We start from the raw sequence: 24,518 nt of genomic DNA on the forward strand, positions 1-24,518 counted from the left end.
GAGCTGAGTTCGCTCGCCTCTCTTCGATAGATCTCTCGCCTCACGAACACAACTCAGTAGCTTAGCTAGTGAATCGCTTGCCTCTCTTGTACCGCCTCACAAATGCAGCTCACTCACCTCTCTTCCCTTGCCCCACGAACGCAACTCAACTAGTAAGTTCTCTGTCTGTGTTTGATTTGAGAGCTTCAAGCTCGCGTGAGTTCTCGACTTGTGTTGAGTATTTATTTTCCACTTTCGCTTCTCAGTTTGTACTTCATCTTTGAACTTCAAGTTCATGTGATTTCCCGATTTATGCTGCGTATTTATGTTTCCCCTTTCGCTTCCCCGTTTTATGCTTGATCAGAGGCTTTATGCTTGTTAAAAAAATCTTTCTTTTTGGCAAGTAGAGTTTTCTGTGGTTGCCTTATCTTATATTTCTATTTGATTTGTAACGGTGTTCACAGTTTGGTTGCTCGATATCGCATTGTAGATGTGTATATGTAATTTCAAATAGTTTGTTTGTTATTTCAAGGAATACAAAAAACGAAAAAAAAAATTGATTGGTCCCGGATTGATCCTAGAATTGGACCGAACCCATAGGGTCGGTCCCTAGTTGAGAACCAATACTGTGCGGGATGGTCCCTAGGTTAGATAATGGACCGACCCAACCTGGACCATGCTCATCCCTAGTCACATGGCGAAAATTTGCATGCCTATCATCTTATTGGAGAATTAACGCTTCGTTAATATCACCCTCGCCTCCTCCTTTTCTAAATCATAACTTTTCAGGTATGATTGTGATCTCCTGTACAAAGCCTTGATATTGCAAAGGATCAAGATCCAAGGCGGGTCACACAGAGAGAGCAAAACCCGTGTCGGATGAACTCCAGAACCCATTCTAACTGTTAGAACATGTTGTATAGTTTTGTAGGTTTTCCTTTACATCTCTTGTTTCTCTTTGGTCCCACATAGGAAGAATGCTAGGCTCCTTTACTCCTCTAAGCCTATATAAAGGCTTCTCATGTACATTGTTTAACATACCATTATAAGAGAACAAATACCATTCTCTTTTAATCTTTCTTTCTTATCGTGGTATCAAAGCCAGGTTCATTGTCTTGAAGAGTATGCTCTGCGGTTGCCATCAATTGGATCATCCGCATCAGAAATTAAGACAATGAGTTCATTATTTTTTAAAGTATGCTCTGCGGTTGCCATAAATTGAATCTTCCGCATCAGAAATTAAGATAATGAGTTTAGGGCTTTTAGGCCATCATCCTTGCTTGTTCTAATCCGCGCTTCTTCTTTCTCGATCCTTTCGATCACCTCAATCCATATTTCTAGCTTTGCTAGTGATTTCTTTTTCTGTCGTCATGGGTGATTCTAGTGACCGTATTGACATCAAACTCGATGGTTCAAACTATTCTCTTTGGAAACCATCGGCAATGGCAGCACTTGTTTACCGCGACTTGTTTGAGCATGTTGAGGGACTTTATCCTTGTCCTGGTGCTCTTAAAAGTGACTCATCTGATGAAGTTGCGAAACGTGCCGCTGAAATTCGAGCATGGAAAGTTGCTAATCGGAAGGCATGGGCTATCATTTTTGGTTCCATTGATCCTGCTCTTCGCCCACAATTTTCTAATGTTGTTGAGGCGAAAAGTTTATGAGATCAACTTGCCGAGATGTTCACCCAGACAGGGGACATTCGAGTTTATCAGTTGGAGCAAGAAGTTTACAGTGCTACGCAAGGGTCTCGCTCTATTCGAGATTTCTACAATTACATGCACTCACTTTGGAGTCAACTGGATATTCTTGCTCCTATTCTCTGTCCATCATGCCTGAACTGTACTCGATGTCCATCTGCTCGGCTTCAGACTCAAGATAGGCACCGTCTACATTCTTTTCTTATGAAGCTCGGCTCTCCCTATGAAGGTGTTCGCAGCCAACTTCTTCACCGCTCTCCAAGACCATCCGTCCTTGACGCTGTCAAAGAATTACAGTCTGAGGAAACTCGTCTTGGTCTTCTTTCCTCCTCGGCAGTTCCTGATTCAACTGCTATTTTGGCTGCTCCACCACGTGTTCCGCCTACAGTTTTGGCTGCTCCACCATGTCCTTCGCCTACTCGTGGTCCTCGCCGCTTTTCATGTACGTATTGTCATCGTCCTGGTCATGACGAGTCACATTGTTGGAAGAAGAGGAATGCTTCACGCCTTTCTGCATCACCACGAGTCACTACCGCATCTCCAATCTCTCAACCTATTACTCTGGTTTCTCCCTCTACGGATGACCGTATTGCTGCTCTTGAGGCCCAACTTGCCCGATTGAGTCCTTCTCTACCCAGTCTTTTCCCGATTCTGGTACTTCTACATCTCTCTCATCTGCTGGAAGCATCGCTGCAGCTACTCCACCTTCAGGTGATATTTCTACTACTTGGGTACTTGACTCAGGAGCTGCTAGACATATGTCTACTTCCACTGTTTTTCTCACTAAGCTCTCTGAGCTCAAGCAACCAGCACATTTCTTTACTGCTAATGGTTCTCCTCTACTAGCTACCCGACAGGGTACTCTTACCGTCTCTGAAGATTTCAATGTCCCTGATGTGTTACATGTTCCCTCTTTGGCTCTCAATTTATTATCTGTTGGACAACTCACCGATGCTGGATGTACTGTAAGCTTTACAAATAGCTCTTGCTTTGTGCAGGATCGTTTGAGTGGCAAGATGATTGGCAGGGGCAGTAGACGGGATGGACTTTATATTATGCAACATCTCCATCTTCCAACTTCCTCTCTTCCTCATCCTGTGTTGGCTACCCTTAATCTTGCTCGGTGGCATCAGCGTCTTGGACATATTCCGTCTTCTCGTCTCACCGTCCTTCACCATCAATGTGCTTTGGGTCCTATTTCTTCTGGTAGTCTTCCTCCATGTTCTATCTGCCCTTTGGCCAAGCAATCTGCTAAGCCTTTTCCTGTTAGTAACTCTAGAACTAGTGCGATCTTTGATCTTGTTCATTCTGATGTTTAGGGTCCTGCCCCGCTCTCTTCCAAGAGTGGTTTCAAATATTATGTATCTTTTATTGATGATTATTCTCGTTATACATGGGTCTATCTTATGCGTCAACGTAGTGATTTCTTTACCATCTATCAGTCTTTTACTTCCATGGTTTCCACACAATTTAATACAAAAATCAAAGTTTTCCGTTCAGATTCAGGGGGAGAATATCTCTCTGGTGTCTTTCGTTCCCTCTTAGCTAGTGATGGTACACTTCCTCAGTTATCTTGTCCTGGGTTCCAGCTCAAAATGGAGTTGCTGAACGCAAGCACCGTCATATTCTAGAGACCACTCGTGCTCTCTTACTTGGCACATCCGTTCCCACTGAGTTCTGGGCTGAGGCTTTTCTCACGGCTGTTCATCTAATTAATCGCCTACCCTCATATGTTCTCCATCAAGACACCCCGTTTCAGCGTCTCTACTCTCGACCTCCTAGCTATAATCATCTTCGAGTTTTTGGATGTACTTGTTTTGTCATTCTTCCACTCACTGAACGTACAAAGCTTACCGCCCGCTCTATCCCATGTGCATTCTTGAGTTACAGCACTGAGCACAAAGGTTATCGTTGTTATGACCTAAATGCGCGACGTGTACGTATTTCTCGTAATGTTACGTTTCATGAACACATCCCTTTCTTTCCGACAAATACTACACCTCATGTTTCGTCTCCTATTCCATTTATGGATTTTCCTGTTGATCCTCTACCTGATCCTTCTAGTCCCTCTTCTACATCGAATCTAGATATATTGCCACCTTCTCCATCTTCACCTATCCCTTGTACTGCACCTCCTGCTGTATCTGCTCTCGACGATTCTGCACAACTAGAGCCACGTCGTAATCCTCTTCGAGATCGGCGTCCACCTGCCCGGTATGTTGCTGCTACTTCTTATTCTACTGAGTTTGGATCTTTTTTAGCTGCTGTTCATGCTGTACAAGAACCTAATAGTTATCGCGAGGCAGTTCAGCATGTAGAATGGCGCCAGGCTATGTCTGAGGAACTCTCGGCTTTGGAGAGTACTGGTACTTGGGAGCTTGTGCCTCTTCCTCCAGGTCGCTCCCTCGTATCTTGCCGATGGATATATAAGATTAAGACTCGTTCTGATGGCAGTATTGAGCGTTACAAAGCTCGTCTGGTTGCTCGAGGTTTCTCGCAAGAGTATGGTATCAACTATGAGGAGACCTTTGCTCCAGTAGCAAAGATGACATCTGTCCGTGCTTTATTAGCTGTTGCTTCAATTCGCAGTTGGCCTCTCTTTTAGCTTGATGTGAAGAATGCTTTTCTTCACGGTGATCTTCAGGAAGATATCTTTATGCAACCTCCGCCTGGTCTTGCTCATACCTCTGGACAGGTTTGCCGCTTGCGACGGGCTCTTTATGGTCTCAAATAGGCCCCTCGTGCTTGGTTTGAGAAGTTCAGTGATGCTATTCAGTCTGCTGGTTTCATTCAAAGTGAGGCTGATCATGCTATGTTTGTTCATACCTCTTCTTCAGGCTGCACTATTCTTCTTCTTTATGTTGATGATATGGTCATCACCGGAGATGATCGTGACCATATTGAGCATACCAAGCGGCGCCTTCAGCAACATTTTGACATTAAGGATCTAGGACCACTGCGCTATTTTCTTGGGCTTGAGATTGCTCGCAGTTCACGTGGTATTCTCATTTCTCAGCAGAAATATACCGCTGATATTCTGTCCAGGACTGCTCTATCATATTCACGTCCTGCTGTCACTCCTATTGAGCTCAATCAGAAGTTTTGCCCAGACGATGGAGAACCTCTTTCTGATGTCATCCGCTATCGGACCTTGGTTGGCAGTCTTATTTATCTTACTATCTCCCAACCCGACATCGCCTATGCTGTTCATGTTGTCAGTCAGTTTGTTACTGCTCCTCGAACAACTCATTATGCAGCTGTTCTAAAGATTATGCGCTATCTTCGAGGCACTTTATCGCGTTCCTTATTTCTACCATCTTCTTCTGCTCTCAAGTTGCGTGCCTATTCTGATGCTGATTAGGCTTCCAATATCATTAATCGCAAATCTATCACTGGTTATTGCATTTTTCTTGGCGATTCACTTATTTCTTGGCGTTCCAAGAAACAACATATTGTCTCACGCTCCTCTACAGAGTCCGAGTATCGTGCAATGGCCGACACTACTGTTGAGATTGTTTGGCTTCACCGCTTACTTGCTGACATGGGAGTTTCACTTCTGGATCCTACTCCTCTGCATTGTGACAACAAGAGTGTCATTCATATCGATGCAAATCCAGTCTTTCATGAGCGTACCAAATATATTGAGATCGATTGTCATCTGACTCGTCATCATCTCCAAGCTCGCACTATTTCACTTCCTTTTGTTGGAACTGAGAATCAACTTGCCGATTGTTTTACGAAGGCTCTTACATCACAACGATTTAAATTTCTTCTTTCCAAACTCTCGTTATTTGATCCACCTTGAGTTTGACGGGGGTGTTAGAACATGTTGTATAGTTTTGTAGGTTTTCCTTTACATCTATTCTTTCTCTTTGGTCCCACATAGGAAGAATGCTAGGCTCCTTTACTCCTCTAAGCCTATATAAAAGCTGCTCATGTACATTGTTTAACATACCATTATAAGAGAACAAATACCATTCTCTTTTAATCTTTCTTTCTTATCACTAACAAGGCAAGAGTCGCGTGCGTGTGCCACATGCAGGTTGGGATGCTGTATAAACACAACTAGTAAATGGGAATCTGCTTGTATATATGCTTAGTCTCTTCTTCTCTCACGTTGACGAGTGAAGATGGAAAAATATAGAACCTAGCAGTCATATATACGCAACAGACACCAACTTCACGTGCATCGAAGGCGTATTTGTTTCAAAATTCATATGTTCACGTACAATTGTTGCAAAAATGCAAATTAATGCATCAAATCTGCCAAATCTCGATGTCCTCAAATGTGGAACATGAATGAGCATAGCCACGAAACGATACTCCTCCAATGCATTCATCTCGCAAGTATCAAATACATGTCGACTTATGCTTACATCCATTTCACAGCCGACTAGTAATTGGTTTGGAAACCATGCACAAAATTAATTACACATGCTAACATATGTTTGATCAGTCCCGAGCTGCAAGCAAACTTTCACATTATACATGGCTCAGACACATTCCTCAATCCCCATCTTCGTTTCAATGCATTCAATCGCAGTAAAGACCGTTATCACAAACACACACTTAGCTTTTGAGGAAATATAGAAGCTTACATTGAAGATGAGAGTAGTGATTCACAAAAGGGAAGTCTCACTAGTGAGGATTATGCTATCAGGATCTCTCCTTTTTCTTTTGCCAAAGCACAGCTAACAAAATTAATTCAGTTTTATAGTAAGGATTGCAACGAAGAAAGCTAGATGGCAATGAAACTAATGCACCGACAAGAAAGAAGATCCATACCAAAACGAACACATTGCAGGCCGGATTTGAAACCAACTAATCTGTCATTAATCATCATTCAATACTCAAAATTGAAGCAGAAAGATGCTAGGTCTCAGTCAACTCTATCCATTCCTTTTCATTGCCACCCATGCCTATGCATGTAAGTACAAGGAAAAAGAAGCACTGCACATTAATCATCGGCTAAATCTCATCCTTGCACCGTTTGGCTCCAATTTAACAGCAGTAGTTTAAATAATGAAATCCAGTTTTGCCTATTCCAGGCCACAAGAAGACAGGATGATACATGAGCTCCACTGTCCACATAATAAGGACTAGTCTCGTGTTTCCCTTGCCTGATCAAGATAAGATGAAAAGCAGAGATTTTTAACCAGAGAGAGATGGAGCGAGCAAAAACTTTACGTGCTTCCGGACCTTAATTATGCACGGTTTCTACAGTCCTAAAAATGACGGCTGTGAGTTCATAAATCCCACCAGATGTACCGTGCCAATGCGAAAAACAAATACCTAAATGGGAAATATCTAAATCTTGGAACGAACTCAAATCCTAACTAAAAAACAGGAGAATTCTTTCTAAAGCCGTTCAAGGTCAAGGGCATCGCATCCATGATTTCCGACAAGGCGACATATTCAGAGAGAGCCTCCAGCAAAGATGCTTTCATTAGTCTGGCGTTTATGACATACATAACCATCTATACATTTAAACTCCTTGCATACTTGTTCAGTTCATGTAAAGAATGCAATCAAATCCCCATTTTTACTAGCCATGTTTATGGATCGTATCCAAAACCCAGATCATGAACAGCACTATGACAAGCAGAGCAGATATACAACATCCCAACCTGCTTGAAAAAGATGCAATTAACCATCAAACCATGTCAAACCATCAGTCAGTATAACATCAAAGAGAAAGTTAAAATTCTCCACAAATTGCAGTCAATCCTTTTTACGGTCGGAGTCGGAGATTTCAGGAGTCAAATTCTCGCACAAGAAGAAGCAAATATAAAAACCCGAAAAACCTACCAAGAGCCTCCACCCAAATCCCAAAATTTACCTTCCTTCATCCACGAGCAAAAGCCTCATGGCCGAGCACCACCGGCATTCAGAGCCTCCCCGATCTGGAGCGACACGAAAGCGTCCAGGCACGCGTACTGGACCTGCAAGCTGTTCAGGAACTGGTGGTCCCACCGGCTCGTCGAGACCCGCTTCGGCTTCGGGATCTCCCTCCCTAGGACCTCCTTTGCCAACGTCTTCAGCCCGGCCCTTCTCAGCTCTTCCCGGCCCAGCTCCCTCGCGGCCAGGGGCCTCAGGTCCACCGCATTGGCCACGCCAAGGGCGTAGTCACAGAGCAGCTTCTCGACGTCTTCGTCGATGCCGACCCCGACGAAGACGTGACGGGGGTCGCGGAGGAAGTCGGCAAGGAGCTGGGGGATCTCGGGGGCGTGGAGGAGCTTGAAGATGAGACAGTCGAGGCCCACGGAGAGCTGGACGATGGCCACGGGGTTGACGACGTTGCGGCTGAAGTTGGGTCGCCACTCCACGTCGAAGCCGACGAGGAGGGGCTGGGAGCCGCGGGACGCGAGCCAGGAGGAGGCGATGGGAGGGGAGTGGGTGAGCAGGGTGCGGACGCTGAGGCCGTAGAAGGAGACGTCGTAGAGGTTGTGAGTGTCGTCGGGGAGGCCGTGGTCGACGATGCCGATCGTCATTATGGTCGGCGCGTTGCAGAGATTTCGGAGAGAGGGGTGAAGTGAAGAGGAGAAGCAGAAGAAAGAGGAGAAAAAGTCTTGACTTTTGACTGACGATGGATTGCTTGCTACCTACGTTATTCGATATAAAAGAGAAAGCTGGTGACTTGTCAGTGTGATAAAATACGACGAAAATTCTCTCTTCCGTGTCAAAGACACAGGTGACCCGTGCACATGAATCCAACGTATAATATAAATCATAAATTTTTTATTTGTTTAATATATTTTCGAACTTTATCTCAATGTGTAATATAATTTTTTAATATTTAATTTATTCAAAATGGGGCATGTACAATTCAATCATTGGATCATATCAAAATATTCAATATTATCTCTGATTTTGAATTAATAGAAATATAACATTGAATATTTTCATATAGTTTAGGAACTAAACTAAATATGTTCCGAAAGTTCAATGACCATATTGAACATTTTAAAAGTTGAGGGACAATATTGCATATTTAGATAAAGTTCAGAGACCACATTGAACGAATTTAAAATTCATGATTACATTATATATTTGGCCAAAATTCAGAAACCATTTCTAGCATTATCCCGAGAAACAAAAACATTCTATGTACATCAGCTACTGGCATGTTTACAATTCTCAAGTCGACACAGGACTAGAGATGCAACAACACCAATTGAAAAAGACTTTTGGAGTAGCTTTACTGTAAATGTTCCAGACAACCAGACCCTCGAATTTGATTGTGCATATCAGAGTGAACAAACACATTGATATAAATGGGGCAATGAGCTTATTCACAATACATACACACTTATCCATTTGCATGGTGATAGTACAAACGGAGGAGAAAAACAGGCGACAGTCGAAAAAGGAAAGGACGGCAACTTGCCGATCACTTTTCCTCTCACGTCGGCCCGATCGGTCATTATCTACAAATCTACACTAGCATGTCATTTGGGAAACATGAAAGGAAAATTAATCCACAGTAATTACAAGCGATCGTGCCCGGTTTTCTTTTTATCCTTTTGCTGATCTTTGATCGTCTATCGCTTTGGAGAATCCTCAGAAGTCGCAAGAAGTTCCCAACCTCTGCTTCAAGCCGTTGCATCTAGCGTTCTCGATGACCGCGGGCAAGAGCTTCTCGAAGATTTCGAGGAACAGAACCCACTCGTCTTCGCTCATGTCTCCGAAAGAGATCCCCTCGCCCTCATTGACGTGTTGTTGCACTGCAAAACTCATGCTCCGGTTGAAAACCCCCATCTTGTGACCATTGATGGCAGCGTCACGATTTTCACCCTCATCGTCTTCTATCGCATATGACTCGTAGTCGCAAATAAGGGGGTCGTTTTCCAACCCTTGTGGAGATAATAACGTGTCAGGCAGCCCGGACATTGACTTGACGGATAAAAACCTGGGAACTTTATGCGGCCTAGCCGTCTCAGGGAGGTCCGAGTCCTCCTCCATGTCATCTCCGTTTTCCATGTCGAACTGAGTAACTTCGAGGTCGTTTTCTTCGTTGGTTTCGTCATCAGGCACTTCATCGCCTGAAGTCATCAGCATGCTAGCCTTGGATTGAACGCACAGCTCCTCCAATAAACTGAGATTCTCCTGCCCACAAGAAAACTGGCGAGTCATCATCTCGCCTATATCTGCAAGACAGAAGCCAGCAGCCGCAGTGTGTTTTAGAAAGATGGTGCATAGGATGAGAACCCGGACAGAGGACTCCTTCAGAGAAGGAACCTCGGTCCTCAATAGCTCAGCATCCTTAAAGGGGTCTAAGTTGGATATGTATTCTCCTTCTAAATCGGAAAAAGGAACAGAGGCTTGAGGCCAGTGCAGCCATTCAAAATAAGGATCCTCAAGGAACTCAGGTAGGCAAAGGCCATGATCTATCGGCACAAGTTCCAGTGACCCAGCGGCAGTAATTTCATTTAGATGTTTCTTAACCAGAATGTTTCCTGCGTGCCTGTCAAGATTTAGCATTCTCAAGTCCAAGATCCCAATCCTATGAACCGATGCTACTGAGAAGCTAGAGGGACCCAATTCTCCAGCATCGAAATCATGATCCACAAAGCGTTGCAGCGATGCGATCTTGTAAGGTGCTGATGATGTTGGCGACGCATCATTTTCATTAAAAACGTGAGAGATCTTCACCAAAGCAGTTGGAGGAACACCGGAAAATCCGCCATGGTCGAGAATGTATGCAGCCAGTTCTCGAATGCCGCTTTCACCGACACATACGGATCGTTTCATGCCAGGTTGGCCTAGCATCAGACCCCTGAAGCCTTTAGGATTGTTGAAAGCTAGAGGTTCTTCGTCAACAGGCTTTGCCACGGCAATGTCATGCCCATCTCTGCCACGCATGTAGTATGCTCCGCCGAGTCCACTCGACACTGGCACAGGATTGACACCAGAAGCCATTGCTATGGCAACCTCTACAACTAGAGCGCGAGCTCTGAAGGCCCTGCAGCCACCAAGAATCTCAATTCGCGGATTCCTATCAAAGTCTTCTTCCATTTGGGTGGTCAAGGACAGGCAAGGGGTGGAGAAGCATCGGTGGAAATTAGCAATATCAAATGCTGGGTCCGAGGAACGGGCCAGATGGGTTTGGCCGAGATCAATTACGGTGAAGTCGAGATGAGTGAAGGACTGTAGTTTGCATCTCTGAGGTCGGCTCGGTGGCCTAAATCCACGATGCTGATCGACAGCTACCGCCATTTTGGAAAAATCTCAGTCAAGAGAACAAATGGCAGCAGGGCAGGGCAAGGGTAAGGGTAATCCTCAGAGGAATCCCAGAGAACAAGTCTTCCTTAATGGATTGGCCATCAGAAACTGCATCCCAGAATAGACAGCCTCGAGTCAGTCCAGACGACACATCCACTGAGATGAACATTTGACAACTAAAACAAGTCGCGTAAGTTATTACATGGAAAGAACATTCCCTAACACGCGAGCATAACTTTGGAGCAACATAATTGCGTCCTTCTCGTCAGTCGTCATTTCTGGATAAAAGTTTGTTTGCAGATCTCTATTGACAGTAAAAAATTCAACAAAAAAATGGTTCATTTCTCGCTCTCTTCAAACCCCTGGTTTTCATATCAACCTAAACATGATCAACGGTGACAATGTGCACATTCATCATAGTACTAGTCACGAGCATTCTCCGTGTGGCACGGTCAAACTGACGAGAGTGGAATATGTTGTGTGACTTGACAGGATGGAACTTCTGCATGCTTGAACCTAAGAAATCTTTCTGAATTGACTTCCTACTCGATCGAGTAATGCTCGTGAAACAGACGCAGAAGCTAATCCAGTGGGATCGCTACTTCGTTCCCAACAGAATAACGACTAAAATATCTCGGAATGCTTGCAAAACCATATCCTAGAAAAAATAAAATAAATGTTGCCTCACCAAATAATGCAGGTGCCTATGTACAGTTCCACACTAGCTTCATTAATGTTGACTTGCTGATGACAATCACATAGTAGGTTCAACTCATACCCACTGGATCCATCATAACCTGCATATTCCAATGGAGAAGGACAAGGAATTAAAAAAAAACACACACACACACACACAGAACAGACCAAAATCAAAAACAAAAGCTCATCAAGCATCGTGTAATGAAAAGAAAGAAAGTCTTGAGTTATCTCGTGAACAATAGGATCCGATATGGAATGCACCAACCTACAAAATCCCTCGCTCCTCCGCACAAAAATTGCCACAATTTTCTGAAAACATGAGATAAAATGTCATAAACACAGAGTAATTTCATCCAACACGCATTAAAGAGAAAAATGACAACAAAAATGTTTCGCGGGCTCTCCTCTGTTTCTCTCTTTTTTGCCGGATTATGTTTCCCGGGCAGTGGAACAGGTACAACCAGAGGTAAGCATGCTTGAAATTATGCAAACTGATTTCAGGCGTCACATTTCTATTCCTTCTTCTCCTTCTTCGTTTTGCTTACAGATGCATCACATTTCAACAATGCGGGAACAAAATGCAGAGGAAACGGAAATGATCTACCGTGAAGAGCCAACATAAGACATTAAAAGACTAAAAAAAAAAAAAAATGGCCCGTATGGAATTACGAATGGCACAAGCCAACAAAGATGAACAAGACAGCCAAAATTTCTCCTAGACAAACGACAAGCAATGACAAGAACCGAACACGGAATCACAAAAGAAGGGCCAAACAGAGAGAGACAGAGAGGGAGGGAGAAACAGACCCTGAACACTGGTTAAGGCATTCAGGGGAGACGAAGAGCAACGGGAGGGCGAGAGGATCAATCCGTCGCTACTTTATCAAAGAAAACCGAGGAACCCCTTTTTTCTATTTTTACAAATTTTCCAAGAGGATTCCACAGATACCCACAAGCCCTTTTGTTAAATATCAGCCAATCGAACGACAAAGATCGATCCTTTCTTCGTACGCGACAAAACCCAACTCCATTCCCCTCCCCCTGATTTCGCTGCGCCTTCCGAGGTAACTGCTCCCTATTTCTGGACGACACTCCCCCCTCCTAAATTCCCAATCCGACAAAGGAAAAAACGATTTTTATTAAGGGAAAAACAAGAGGCGGATGCCTCGAACAATGTCGTTTCGGGGACGTCGTTCTTGGCGCGGGATCGTTTCGATTTTGGGGCCGAATTTAGTTGGTCCGATTCTTTTTTTGGGGGTGGGGGGGGGGGGGGGGTAGCTTTAGCAATCACCATGGGAATTCAAAGGACCTCGTATTAATGGCAAATTGAGAATTTTTAGGCCGAGGCGAAACCGAACTCCCCTATCCAAAAGTTCTCGATCTATGGATCCCTTGTGTTCGTCGATTGACTGTATTGATCATTGCTTCGGTTGTCATGTCATCCTTGGACGAGGATTTTCGTGGTTAGATCAACGGGTGCATCCGTCCGTGGGTCGTGATTTCCTGTTTTCTTCCTCTTATCTCGGAGGTAATTTTTGTCATTTTTCGTGAAGGGTGGGAACATAAATTAGGCAAGGGCAAATTTTATCTGATTGGCCGAACAAAATCTTTTTCAAACCTTCCACCGAACCAAGTAACTGACCCGCAATCGACCAAAAAAAGAAAAAAAAGTAGTTGACCGCCAACCCAAAATGACTGATTGATAAAGCAATTGATTCTTTCTTTGGTAAGGGGAAAGAGATGATTGAGAAATATGAACATATAGAGAGAGAGAGAGAGAGAGAGAGAGAGGGACCTCCAATCAAGCGTATGAACTTCTATTTGTAAGTCTCCCATGTTCGTCTTGAATAAATCAAAGAGATAACGGCATATATAATTTCTAAATTTCGACCCAATGTATAATACAACCTATTAATCTTAAATTTGTTCAATGTAGTCCCTGAACTTTAACTTAATATACAATGTCGCTCCTAAACTTTTAATTTATTTAATATGGCCCCTGAATTTTTTGTACATGTTCAATTTAGTCCATAAACTACATAAAAATGTTCAATATTGTCATTCTATTAAGTTCATGAACTTTAACCTAATATACAATGTCGCTCCTAAGCTTTTAATTTATTTAATATGGCCCCTGAATTTTTTGTACATGTTCAATTTAGTCCATAAACTACATAAAAATGTTCAATATTGTCATTCTATTAAGTCAAGTTAAGGGATAACATTGAACATTTTTATACAGTCCATAGACTAAATTAAACATGTTCCAAAAATTTATGGACCACATTGAACAAATTAAAAATCCATAAACAATATTGCACATTGGGCTAAAGTTCAAGAATCACATTAAAAAAAATTTAAAGTTCAGGAGCCATATTATATATTATGTCAAAATTCAAAGACCATTCATATGACCCAACACCATTTAAGACGCTAATAATGTGATATCATGTATGGAAGAAGGAGATGGAAAAGAGATTGTTAGCTCTGGTTCATGCTCCTTTCTTGAACATTCATGAGCGCGCGATCAAATGAGCATTTTGGACTACGCAAGTTCACACATGAATGCATTGGCTCATAAAAGTCACGATTCCTTCTGGGTAAGTTTTGAAATCCCATTTTCGGCTCGTTATATAGCAACGATTCTGTACTAGAATGGTCCTTTTTGGCGAACAAAGACTACGAAAATCTCACCCCGAAGCGTGCGGGCGAGGGCTCGTGTATCTGCATCAGAAGACAGATAATAGTCACAGCAAGTCTCCCCCTTTTGATGTCAATATCACATGACCTGCATGGATCTTGCGTGATTAAACATCAACGACCTTGAACCATGTAGATGTCAATGCAAGCTTCGACCCCATACCATTCTTGAAATCTTGAGCAATAAAACACAGCATACGAGCTCGGTCATTCAAACAGAGACTGCTTAATCAGTATTGATGTAACTAAAGAACAGTGTAATTACCGAAGAATACTCGATAATGACAGAAATAAGGCAAAGTACGTATGCTCTACTCTATCTCGATTTTCATGATATTCACAAAATTCTTTCATACCGGACCTACTGGTGACGTCAATAGACCTTTTGCCAGCCTGCCAGGTCCCATGCCGCAAGACATAACTTCTGCCACATGACATAGCCGCAAGAAAAGAGAAGAACGTCCTTCTCTTGAAAAAAGTCAAAATTAGGCCGCCACAATCTGCTGCCTACAAGATGCAATTGATAGTAGTTTCTGTGCAGTAAAGTACGAGAGCAACATGAGAATGAATCAGTTCGACTATACGCTTCACTATCTCGAGTGATAAGTGGATATATACTGATGTATCTAAGTCGCATCGTATTATTTGATATAGTATTATCCCTCAGTTGTGTGACAGGAAAGGTTATTCTATGCTTATTGGGAAAAAAATATTCAAACTTCAATAAAGTAGACCCTCCAGGGACATCCTCCCGATTTTCCAATAAAACGTCTAGCTTACAAGCGGCTGGATTACAAAACCACCAGGCTCTCCCTCTGTGGAGCTCCATTTAACTGCGTGGTTTAATGCCTCTCCACTGACTAGCTTCTTTTCTGTAGTAGTATTTCCCTCTCGACTGCCCCTCGTATTAGCTTCAACAGGAAGAGGATGTGATCTTCCGCTCCCACGTACAAGATTCTTAATCGTGGATATGAGATCTCGGTCCTTCATCAAGGCCTCCAACGTCACATGTACGCCTGAGTTCAAGATGCACACGTCTCAAAGCTGGGTGCAGTCTTTTTTATCTTCTCGACTTAATTTAAGGGTCATATAATTTAAGCAAACTATAAAGAACTGCAGAATCATCTCTCATATTTCAGCCTCAAAACAATGGGAGGATTAGGCTTACGGTATCTCCAGTAGTGCTTTGGATTGGTCGGATCATTGATTGTTTCCTCAGTTGCCGGTCGAGTCATGTATTCTTCTTTCAACACCAGCAAGTCCTGACATCAACACAAACATGACCTAAGCACAACCGAAGTCACAGGATATCCAAACAAAATAAACAGTAAATTAAGAAATTAAGCAACGGAACTATCAAGGATATGAGAATGGATCTACCACACCTAACAACAAGTTCGATGCAAATGAAATTTCAGCTGAACTGTGTCAGGCAAAATACCTGAAGAGGGAAGATTGCCCACATAGATGGAGCTTCGACATGTTGGCGTAAAACAAAATGTGCAACATCAGGAACGCATTTACTTGGGGGCAACTTGTCAGAACCCACCACATTCTTGAAGAAACGACGCCTTCTTTCTTCATCTTCTTCCCACCAAGCACGTAAGGTAGAACAGTCGTGGCAAGAAGGAGCACACACCTAAGTAACAGGAGACGATTCAACATCAACTTATTTAGTTCTAATAGAACATGTCGGGTTTTAGAAAATTTCTTTTCTTTGATACAGGCACGCATACATAAGGAAAGGGAAGAAGTTCTCTTATGAACACACAGAACGCACACTTGATGAGCAATGAAAAGCCAGAACTGCAAATTTTAACTTTCTCTGATTGCTACGGATACAGAAACATATAGATATCTGAAATAAGCTCAAAGCACAACTCGTTTCACAAGTAAGATTGGTGAAGTATTCGAACAAGCAACGTGGTTTCCTATAGGCTCATACCGTCATGTAGCTGTACTGAGAAGGAATACCAAACTCAAGATCTGGTTCACTAGGCATTCGCTGGATGCGCAAACCTACTAGTCCAAGTTCTTGCATAACCTGTGAGATAATGTCAAAGTTACAAGAGCCACTTATTAGAAAGTGGTCGTATGAAAGTGGGAGACATACCGGATGTACACACGACGGGATAAGGCCTAAATCTTCTCCATAAGCCAGCATATCTGAAGAGTTCAGGAGGACAGGCAATGTCTTCAAAGCATTTTGTCTCCATAGGTTATCTTGACGGTGAAAATAGTAATCATTGTACAGTCGCTTCAAAACATTCTTGCTGCATAAAAAGAATCATGTTAAATGTCACATAGCGGAGGAGTCATCCATCTTCTAGTAAAGCCCCCTCGCTCCCATCAAGAAACCCAAACACAGCACAAGGTCAAATAATTTGACTGAAGAGATCAAAGAACACCATGTTTTTTCAGTAGGACATAATAACCAGCAATTAAACCATTAATGTAGACTGATCCAACATTAGTTAAGCTCAGGTTTGTCATACTCAACAAGAACCAAAAGATTGATACCTGTGATCATCTAAGTCCTTAAAACTTGTTGTATCTTCCAGATTGAAACGCGGATAAAATTTCTTCGCATCCTCAGGATCCCTGATAAGAACTATATTCTGCAAGATGGAACAGTGGTAGGATTGCAAATGCAAAAAGAATCTTACAAGTAAAGGCGCAAAGCAAAAAAAAACGAGTGCTCCAAATCATTGGAGAAACAGAAGATTGACTCTTATTACCTTCAGAAGATCAAAGAGATCCCGTTGTATCTTATTTTCATCTTCCAACAGGGACCTCTGCGCAAATGACTTGAGCTTTGCAGCAATTTTCTTCTCTGTGTTGCAGTCTTCCTTGAACTACAAAATCAAGCAATCTCATGTGAATCAGTGGATCAGTGGACATAAAGAACTATCTGAAGTTGAGCTAGGACAAGATGCTATCATAACACATCTACAAGGCAATAAAATTCCAAAATCAAATAAAGCAACAAGGCTAAACGCCGGGGGCAAATAAGTTCTACTTCATTTGAACTCGCCATTACAAGACACATGTAAAACCACTAAGAGAAATTTAAATTATTTGTAATTTAATTTAAAATTTTAGATTAAAAAATTATATTTGAATCAAAACGATATCATTTTAGCCATATCCTTTTTGTTTTAGCCACATCAGTACCACGTCAGAGAGAAAAAATAATAGAAAAAACCATGTCAAAATTTTCCGTTAGCCAAGTTGGATGGAATTCACGGGACTTGATTGCACCAATTTGACAAGTGTTAGGACTTGATTGCAATTTTTGTAAATTTTAGGACTCAATTGCACTTTCGTGACAAGTTTTTAAGACTTCCAGTGCACTTATCTCTATTTAAAATAAGAATTTCGTGGCACCTGTTTCTCCACAAAAGTAACCACGACTAAACATCTTGACATATAACAGTCACAAGAAACTCCATCAACGTTAGTTTAAGGTCAAACCAATATAACTTTGAACTGGATTTATCGGACATGGCCAACTATACTTGAGACAACCAAGTCCCTCAAAGAGACATGTCAAACTAAATTTACATGTGAAAAATCAGAATAGGGAGAACAACATAAAGCTTCATGGTGCTTTAACTACAGATTGTTACCTCATAAAGGTGCTTCTCATATTCAATGAAGAAATTAGAAGCAATTAAAGGCCAAGATTCTCCAAATTTTTCCTGCAAGAGGAGAAGATTGTTCCCATGAAGTATAAAACCTTGGACCAAAAAGCCTCAAGTGGTACAAATTGACAAATAGAATCATTTGAATGTACAAACACTAATCACAACACATCAAAGAAGCAAAAGTAAGGAACCTGTAATAATTCCTGCCGAACGTAAGGATTGCTCAAACGATTAAAGTCCCATATTCCATCTCGTTCAAGTTCTTCCTACAATTAGACATCATTTTTACTAAAAAGGCTTTAAAAGGAGGAAGATGAATCTTTTATAACAAGAAATAATCTCTGTGAACTTCGTTTTCAGTATGAATCAAGAGGATTAGGAGTACCTGACTTAGAGGAATTGACGGTCTAAATTTACCAACAAGGCCTGTCATGGCATGCTCTGGAAGTTCCCAGATTCTAAAGAAACCAAGTATGTGATCAATTCGGAAAGCTGTGAAGTACTTCGCCATCTGGTGAGAAAAATTCATATTCATGCTTATTAAGTCCATAATGACCATTGTGCAAAGCAAGAGCCCAAAAGTCATCGACACACGATACTGTGCTATTATATTCCAACAACAACCTGTGTTAAACGGGCACGCCACCAAGCATAATTGTCCTTCGACATTTCCTCCCAATTATAAGTAGGAAACCCCCAGTTCTGCCCGTTCTTATCAAAATAATCAGGAGGTGCCCCAGTTGCTGTGTTCATCCGAAACAAATTTGGATAGACCCAGGTATCAACACTATTTCTATCAACACCAATAGGCAGATCTCCTTTTAACACCACTCCTTTCTCTCTAGCATACTCGGCTGCTTCTGACAACTGCCAATTCATAATGTTTCAACCAATAAAAATGTCAGGATGGCTAGTTAACAGTTTCCAGAACGTATCAAAATTAGAAAATGTAACACACTTACTTGCAAGTGTAAATGGAATTGGATGTAGTAGTGCAAGCATATAATGTCATAGTGCAAGCTCTCTTTTGAGACAAGTTTATCAAGCTGTGAGGAAAGAAGGTCTTATCAGATCTTCAATTAGAGTGTGTATAATCTAGTAAGTTCATCAATAAAAACTGAATAAACAGACACACTAAATTGACTATAAAAAATGAAGCAAGAATCACCTTTTCCTTTGAAAATTGGGAAAAGCGACCCCATTGGCTGTGATCGGAAGTTTCAAAGAAGTCACGTAGGAAACAAAAGGCTGCATAAGGTTTCAACCATTCCTACAAACAATTGAAGCAGGAGTCAGAGTGAAAACTGCGGCTTCAAAGGACACAGCTCGTGAGTTGCTACCATGCATCCTCATCTCACAAGACCATCATAAATTTATAAGAACGGGACAAAAAGAATTTTTGTATGACCTCATTCTCTGAAAAGAACTTTTGGAAGGTGCTTGAATTAAGGACTGGATTCTTCTCAAGAGAGAAAATTTTCTTGGCAATTGAAAGCTTTGCGGCCATTGTCGCTTCATAATCAACATCCTAGACATCCAAACCCAATTAAGGCAATTAGCGTGTCAGGATACACAGAAAAATTAGCCTCTGCAATAACATAATTAGGTACTTAGTAATTAGCAACACTGAAGATGTCAATTATGCTTAAAATGTCCCATACAGAAAATTACTGATGCAAGCCTTTCTTCAACTAGAAACACAAAGAGCAGCTTCGCACTTACTTGCCAACTTGTCTTCATAGAACATATCACCAATCTCAAAAATAGAAGCAAACATAGATGAACAGATGATGCAATTAGACTTAATGCGGAACAGACAATTGCTCCACTCTATCAAGAAGAAAGTCTTCAAAACCAATGACTAACCCGATAGAGCAGGATGGTTCCAGCATTGTTTATCAAAACAAGAGGGCATTATGATAGAACTACGTGCATGAGGAACCATTTTAAGGAAATTTGGCCAGCATTGGAGTAGAAATATGAGTATCCCGCCTTGAGAAATAATTTTTTTGCTAGCTCGAGAAATAATTACAGTTGGTAACCCAAACCTTTAAGTCACAGTTCAACATCTAATGCTAAAAATGCATAGATAAAGGCATTTTATTTGATTAAGGGACAGGATTACTACAATAATGGAACAAGTGAAATCATAAGCATAAAAAAGAACCAGAAAAAGAAAGCAAGAAGAGAAGGGAGAATTTGGACATCAGCCTCTGTGTAATCATTTATTGTCATGCACGAATCTCTCATGCTTTTCAGAAATTTTCTCTCCCAATGAAGCCACGTGGCCCAATTCTAGCATGTTTGCAGTTAGAATTACTGAGCATACATAGAAAAAAAAATGCTTAGATAGCAAAGAAAATAATAAACCATGTTACCTTCTTATCCAGCTCCTCCTTGGCCTTCAGAATATCATCCTGGAAAACAAAAAAAATACATATCAATTTTGTAACTAAAGACGTGCTTGAGAGATCAAAGCTTGACAATAAAGAAGCTGCTCTCATACTATCAATCGCAAGCAAAGGTTAAAAGTTACATATGCCACCTTGATATCATTTGGTATGTTCTTCGACAGAGCATCCAGTCTCAGGTAAAGTGGATGTAATGCAAATACTGAAAGTGAGCTGCATGACCACAAGGAGGAAAATAACCAATTAGGTAACCAGATGAAAACCCAAAAACTACTATAAGAAACTTCAACCTTCTTTATAGTAAACGACTGATAGCTAGCGATGTATGAATTGATTTCGCTAATGAATCATGCATCAGAAGCATCAAGCTCTTTTTTGCCTGGTCCTCTTAATTATAAAAGCTGTAGCTTTTTAAACAGTTTCGTCAACAAGATATCGCCTAGTGGTCAGTTTCTGTGCTTCTTCACCCACTTCCAGGTGCTTCTCTATGATAGTGTCCTACTCCAGACAGAGGCATACGTTAATTACATTTCTGTGCCAGAATGTATTTATCACTGTGAATTTTGCATACTTTTGCACCTCTCTATCCAGAATCTCAACTCTTGTCCAGATTTCTTGTTCCAAAACAAGACGGATAAAGATTAAATATGACGCCATGGTCGTGAGTCGATCAAAAAAAATAAACCACATGTGGTAACTGGTACGTGAAGATCATAAGGTGCAAAAACAATATTTGTTATTTGATTTCTCTTTTTTGCAACTATAAACTAGAAGAAAGTAAGATTCAGGTATGAATGGATGAAAGAAGACATACTTATTCCCGTGATAATCGCAAGTATACGAACTTCTGAGGAGACAGCTTACCTGTAAGGATACGAGTCCCACCACATCCCATGTACAGATGTATCATTAATTGGTAAAAGTTGAACCAAGTGAAATCCAGATTCAACAGCCCAGTCAACAAGCAACTTCAAGTCAAGAAACTCTCCAACTCCAACATCCTCTTCGGATCTCATGGAAAACATGGGAATAGCAACGCCAGCACCGCGCCATGGCATTGCCTAAGAAACAGATTGATGAAGAGAATGTCACAGAATGTCACATATCATACCACTTAGTAGCTAATTAATAGTGAACTTGCTTACTCGAAACATGCCATCAGAGAGGAACATATATCTCGGTTGACTTTTGGAGGATTCGAGGGAAAGTTCCCGTTGAGAGCCGATTTCGAGAGAAATGTTCCCTGCCTTGCCATATGTACAATACTTGTACGTATAAAAGATGGTTAAGGAGGGAGAGATAGGCTTGCAATAGCCAAACTACCAGCCAAGAAGATACTACTTGAAAGCAGTCAAACTGTTGAAGCCAAAAGAAACTCAAAAGGATATTTTAATGGAAAGTCGCCTCTTTGGACTACACAATCAGCATGCCAAACTGAATCACCAGCATGGCTAAGTTTAACTCCATTCTGAATCTTCCACTGCCCCAACTTCGAACAGCTCCCTATCACATACACCTGAAAGCCCAACAGGATAAGATATGGAACATAGGAATTGTTTAAAACAAACAAGTCCAAAGTTCAGTTGGAAAGGGGAGCTTACTGCAGTGTCCTCTTCTATACCGGGGCAGCATATTCGAAAATGAATGAGGACAGAATCTGCATTTAACCCAAGCTCAGAAAAGAACCAGTCAGTTACACGAAAAGTTTCAAAAGATATTACATGCAAAGGTTTGGTCAAAAGTCTAAATGAACCCATTACCAATTCCATCCAAATAATTCTGAAGAACTACAAGGGGTCTTTCTACGCCCACACTCGAACTTCTACGAAAGATGACATCTTTGAACGCACTGCTGAATGGGAGAGTATCTGAACCAGTCTGCTGGGAAAAAGGTGTCAGCTACTACTCATCAAGATCTACTTCAAAGAAGAAGTTGAGCACCAGTTCTTGTCAAAAAACTTTCACAACATCAAACAACCATGCAAGCTAAACGAGAACACAATCGTTGGGGCTAAATTACTCGATGTAAATGTATCCAGTATTCCAGTTTAAGACACCTCAGAAACACCTCACAATCTCAACTGCTCTAAGATGGATGATCCAAGCAGCACTCGACCAATCATTATGCTTTTCAGATTTACAACAGCTAAACAAAGATAACAAAACAAACATGGAGATGGAAGATGAGAAGTACAAAGCAGCAATCCAACTTCAGAATTAAGTGAAGAATCATCAAGTCACGGGACCCCAAAACGATGCAGGTTGTGAAAGCAAAACACAATCTGAAAATATAAAAGGGAACAGCACTGCCACGATTTTCAACTTCTGCATTACTCTTCTATCTTATCTTATTGTACAGATCTTCCCATTACAATCGCTCTTCACCCCCGATTCCCAGCTTGTTAACTTTGTATAATACTCCGTTGTAAATAAATGATCTTATCATAGATCCAGTATGATCTGGAAAGAGAACAAAGGTAAGTTCCAAGAATCTAGAAGTGAATCTACCACTCGACAATAGTAGAGCAGCTTATTCGCAAGAATTGCAACTCCACAAATACTCATCAAGAGTGACTTCATCACCCCTTTCCAGTTACCAACCAAATAAAAGCAAAGAATCATAAACTTTTGTTTTGTTTCCACAACACATTAAGAGACTAAAAATTTAGCAAAAGAAGAATCGGAAAAAGGATAACCTGCCAAAGATCATAAAGCTCCACCACATCACCATCCTTCACTACCTCGGGCAACACCAACCTGCGCTTCTTCCCCATCTCCCATCTCAACACGTTCCTGCCATCGTCCACCACATAATAACTGTACTCGCTCGTGTGACCACTCCGCACAGCGACACTCCCACGCCATATGAGCTCGTCGCCGTGGTGAGACGGAGTCAACAGCACGCCCTTCTTCACATCCCACGATCCGAGCACCGGCTCAGAGCCGCACACGAGCAGGCTCTGGCCCCAGTGAGTGTAGTACGGTATCCTGAAGCTGACGGTCACGGATTCCGCGAACTTGGAGCCGGAGAACATTCCCCAATTCGCCATTCTTGAGGGAAACCGCTCTGACCCAGAAGGGATTTCTCGATATCTAGCAAGACCCAAGATAGAAATCTCAGGACTGGAGTAGAATTCAATCGAGCGAACGTAATCCGAGGCAGCCGAAGTTGTCAAGCTCTCACCTTTTCGTTACTTCTACAGGACGTTGTCAGAGTTCTTTATGTTTTGCATATAAATGCTGGGACTTTTGCGAGGAAAAGAGATTGGCTTCTGGAGTGATATTTCACAAGACAAACAAAAAGAGACACAAGGATCACCACTTTCGCGCACGGATTTTTTCGGGAGGAAAAGCGGTGGCTTTGCTCCTGCGAGAACGTGAAGACACTGAAAGGAAAAAGGGTGAGAGCAAGCGAGGAGTTTGTCCGATCGAGACGATATTTTTGTCTGCCTCTCCGCAAGAGGGAAGCGTCTCTTTCGTTCGCAAGGAAGGGTCGCGCTATCGAGAATCTGAGAGCTCCTCGGAATGGTTTGGTCCAGAAAGTTTGCTCTTTTATGCTCCGTGCGATCGAGTCCTCTAACTTTCGAGTCATTCGATCGAGTCTTGGGATTCATATGATTGTTCCCATAAAATCTTTTTGTTATTGATGCACATGATTATGATGACGTGGTGGTCCACGTGATGGGTCGAACGTTGAAAGACAGATAAATATATTTAGAAAGCTTTTAAAAACCGAAACGAACATTTTATGATAAGTCGAAAGGAACCGAAAGAAAAAGAAATTTGATGATAGACGGGTTGAGGAAGGGAAGGCGAGGCGGGCGGTGGCAGCCACTGCCGGAAACAGCCCGATGCCACCATCTTCGAGTCAGCATCAACGGGCATCGAGACCAACGAGGGTCCTCATCGATGAGGGCTCGCCGGTGCCGAGTGGGGCTAATGGTACCAAATGGTCGCCGCCACCACCGCCTTCTTCCCTTTCTCAAACCTTGTCTCTCTCTAAATCTTTTTTGTCTTCCGAATTACTCCAAAAATCTTAATCTTGATTTTTAAACCTTTTAATATATCCAATTTCTCTTAGTTTCGATACATAAACTTGCCAAACCAGCTGCCATTGTCGTCGTAATCAAGTGTCTTGACCAAAAAAAATCGTAATCGAG

At 41.9% G+C, this 24,518-nt stretch overlaps 3 protein-coding genes and 1 long non-coding RNA gene across 4 annotated transcripts; all 4 read right to left on the reverse strand.

The window, feature by feature from the left end:
* Positions 1-7,157: 7,157 nt before the first annotated feature.
* LOC115664065 (3'-5' exonuclease-like) lies at positions 7,158-8,216 on the reverse strand. The gene is made up of 2 exons (XM_056315247.1): positions 7,519-8,216; positions 7,158-7,306 (listed from the first exon to the last, which is right to left on the reverse strand). Exon 1 carries the CDS (start codon positions 8,168-8,170, stop codon positions 7,544-7,546), a length of 627 nt encoding a protein of 208 aa, XP_056171222.1. The 5' UTR covers positions 8,171-8,216; the 3' UTR covers positions 7,158-7,306; positions 7,519-7,543.
* Positions 8,217-8,944: 728 nt separating this feature from the next.
* Positions 8,945-11,034, reverse strand: LOC115664066 (phosphatidylinositol 4-kinase gamma 8-like). Its single transcript, XM_056315244.1, has one exon. It carries the CDS (start codon positions 10,893-10,895, stop codon positions 9,240-9,242), a length of 1,656 nt encoding a protein of 551 aa, XP_056171219.1. The 5' UTR covers positions 10,896-11,034; the 3' UTR covers positions 8,945-9,239.
* Positions 11,035-11,587: 553 nt separating this feature from the next.
* Positions 11,588-12,652, reverse strand: LOC130139055 (uncharacterized). Its single transcript, XR_008817308.1, has 3 exons — positions 12,408-12,652; positions 11,866-11,909; positions 11,588-11,698 (listed from the first exon to the last, which is right to left on the reverse strand). It is a non-coding gene; the product is annotated as an uncharacterized LOC130139055 (long non-coding RNA).
* Positions 12,653-14,923: 2,271 nt separating this feature from the next.
* Positions 14,924-23,634, reverse strand: LOC115683353 (4-alpha-glucanotransferase DPE2). The gene is made up of 23 exons (XM_030607855.2): positions 23,543-23,634; positions 23,055-23,451; positions 22,119-22,236; positions 21,960-22,015; positions 21,747-21,874; positions 21,504-21,630; positions 21,223-21,419; positions 20,493-20,571; positions 20,326-20,364; positions 19,356-19,475; positions 19,116-19,217; positions 18,910-18,993; positions 18,572-18,814; positions 18,333-18,458; positions 18,139-18,213; positions 17,930-18,001; positions 17,039-17,155; positions 16,821-16,918; positions 16,414-16,573; positions 16,246-16,344; positions 15,742-15,939; positions 15,469-15,562; positions 14,924-15,316 (listed from the first exon to the last, which is right to left on the reverse strand). Exons 2-23 carry the CDS (start codon positions 23,406-23,408, stop codon positions 15,072-15,074), a joined length of 2,931 nt encoding a protein of 976 aa, XP_030463715.2. The 5' UTR covers positions 23,409-23,451; positions 23,543-23,634; the 3' UTR covers positions 14,924-15,071.
* Between the last annotated feature and the right edge of the window lie 884 nt (positions 23,635-24,518).

The sequence above is a fragment of the Syzygium oleosum genome, unplaced genomic scaffold (assembly GCF_021117445.2).
Source record: "Syzygium oleosum isolate NSW1041296 unplaced genomic scaffold, Sole_v2.1 Sole_v2.10, whole genome shotgun sequence".
Lineage (NCBI taxonomy): Eukaryota > Viridiplantae > Streptophyta > Magnoliopsida > Myrtales > Myrtaceae > Syzygium > Syzygium oleosum.

Coding starts and splice junctions, on each gene's coding strand:
- LOC115664065 (XM_056315247.1), bottom strand. CDS start 8,170: ATGACGATCGGCATCGTCGACCACGGCCTCCCCGACGACACTCACAAC.
- LOC115664066 (XM_056315244.1), bottom strand. CDS start 10,895: ATGGCGGTAGCTGTCGATCAGCATCGTGGATTTAGGCCACCGAGCCGA.
- LOC115683353 (XM_030607855.2), bottom strand. CDS start 23,408: ATGGCGAATTGGGGAATGTTCTCCGGCTCCAAGTTCGCGGAATCCGTG. Junction 16,574..16,820: donor AAGGACTTAGATGATCACAG/GTATCAATCTTT, acceptor CTTTTTATGCAG/CAAGAATGTTTTGAAGCGAC. Junction 16,345..16,413: donor TCCCGTCGTGTGTACATCCG/GTATGTCTCCCA, acceptor ATTATCTCACAG/GTTATGCAAGAACTTGGACT.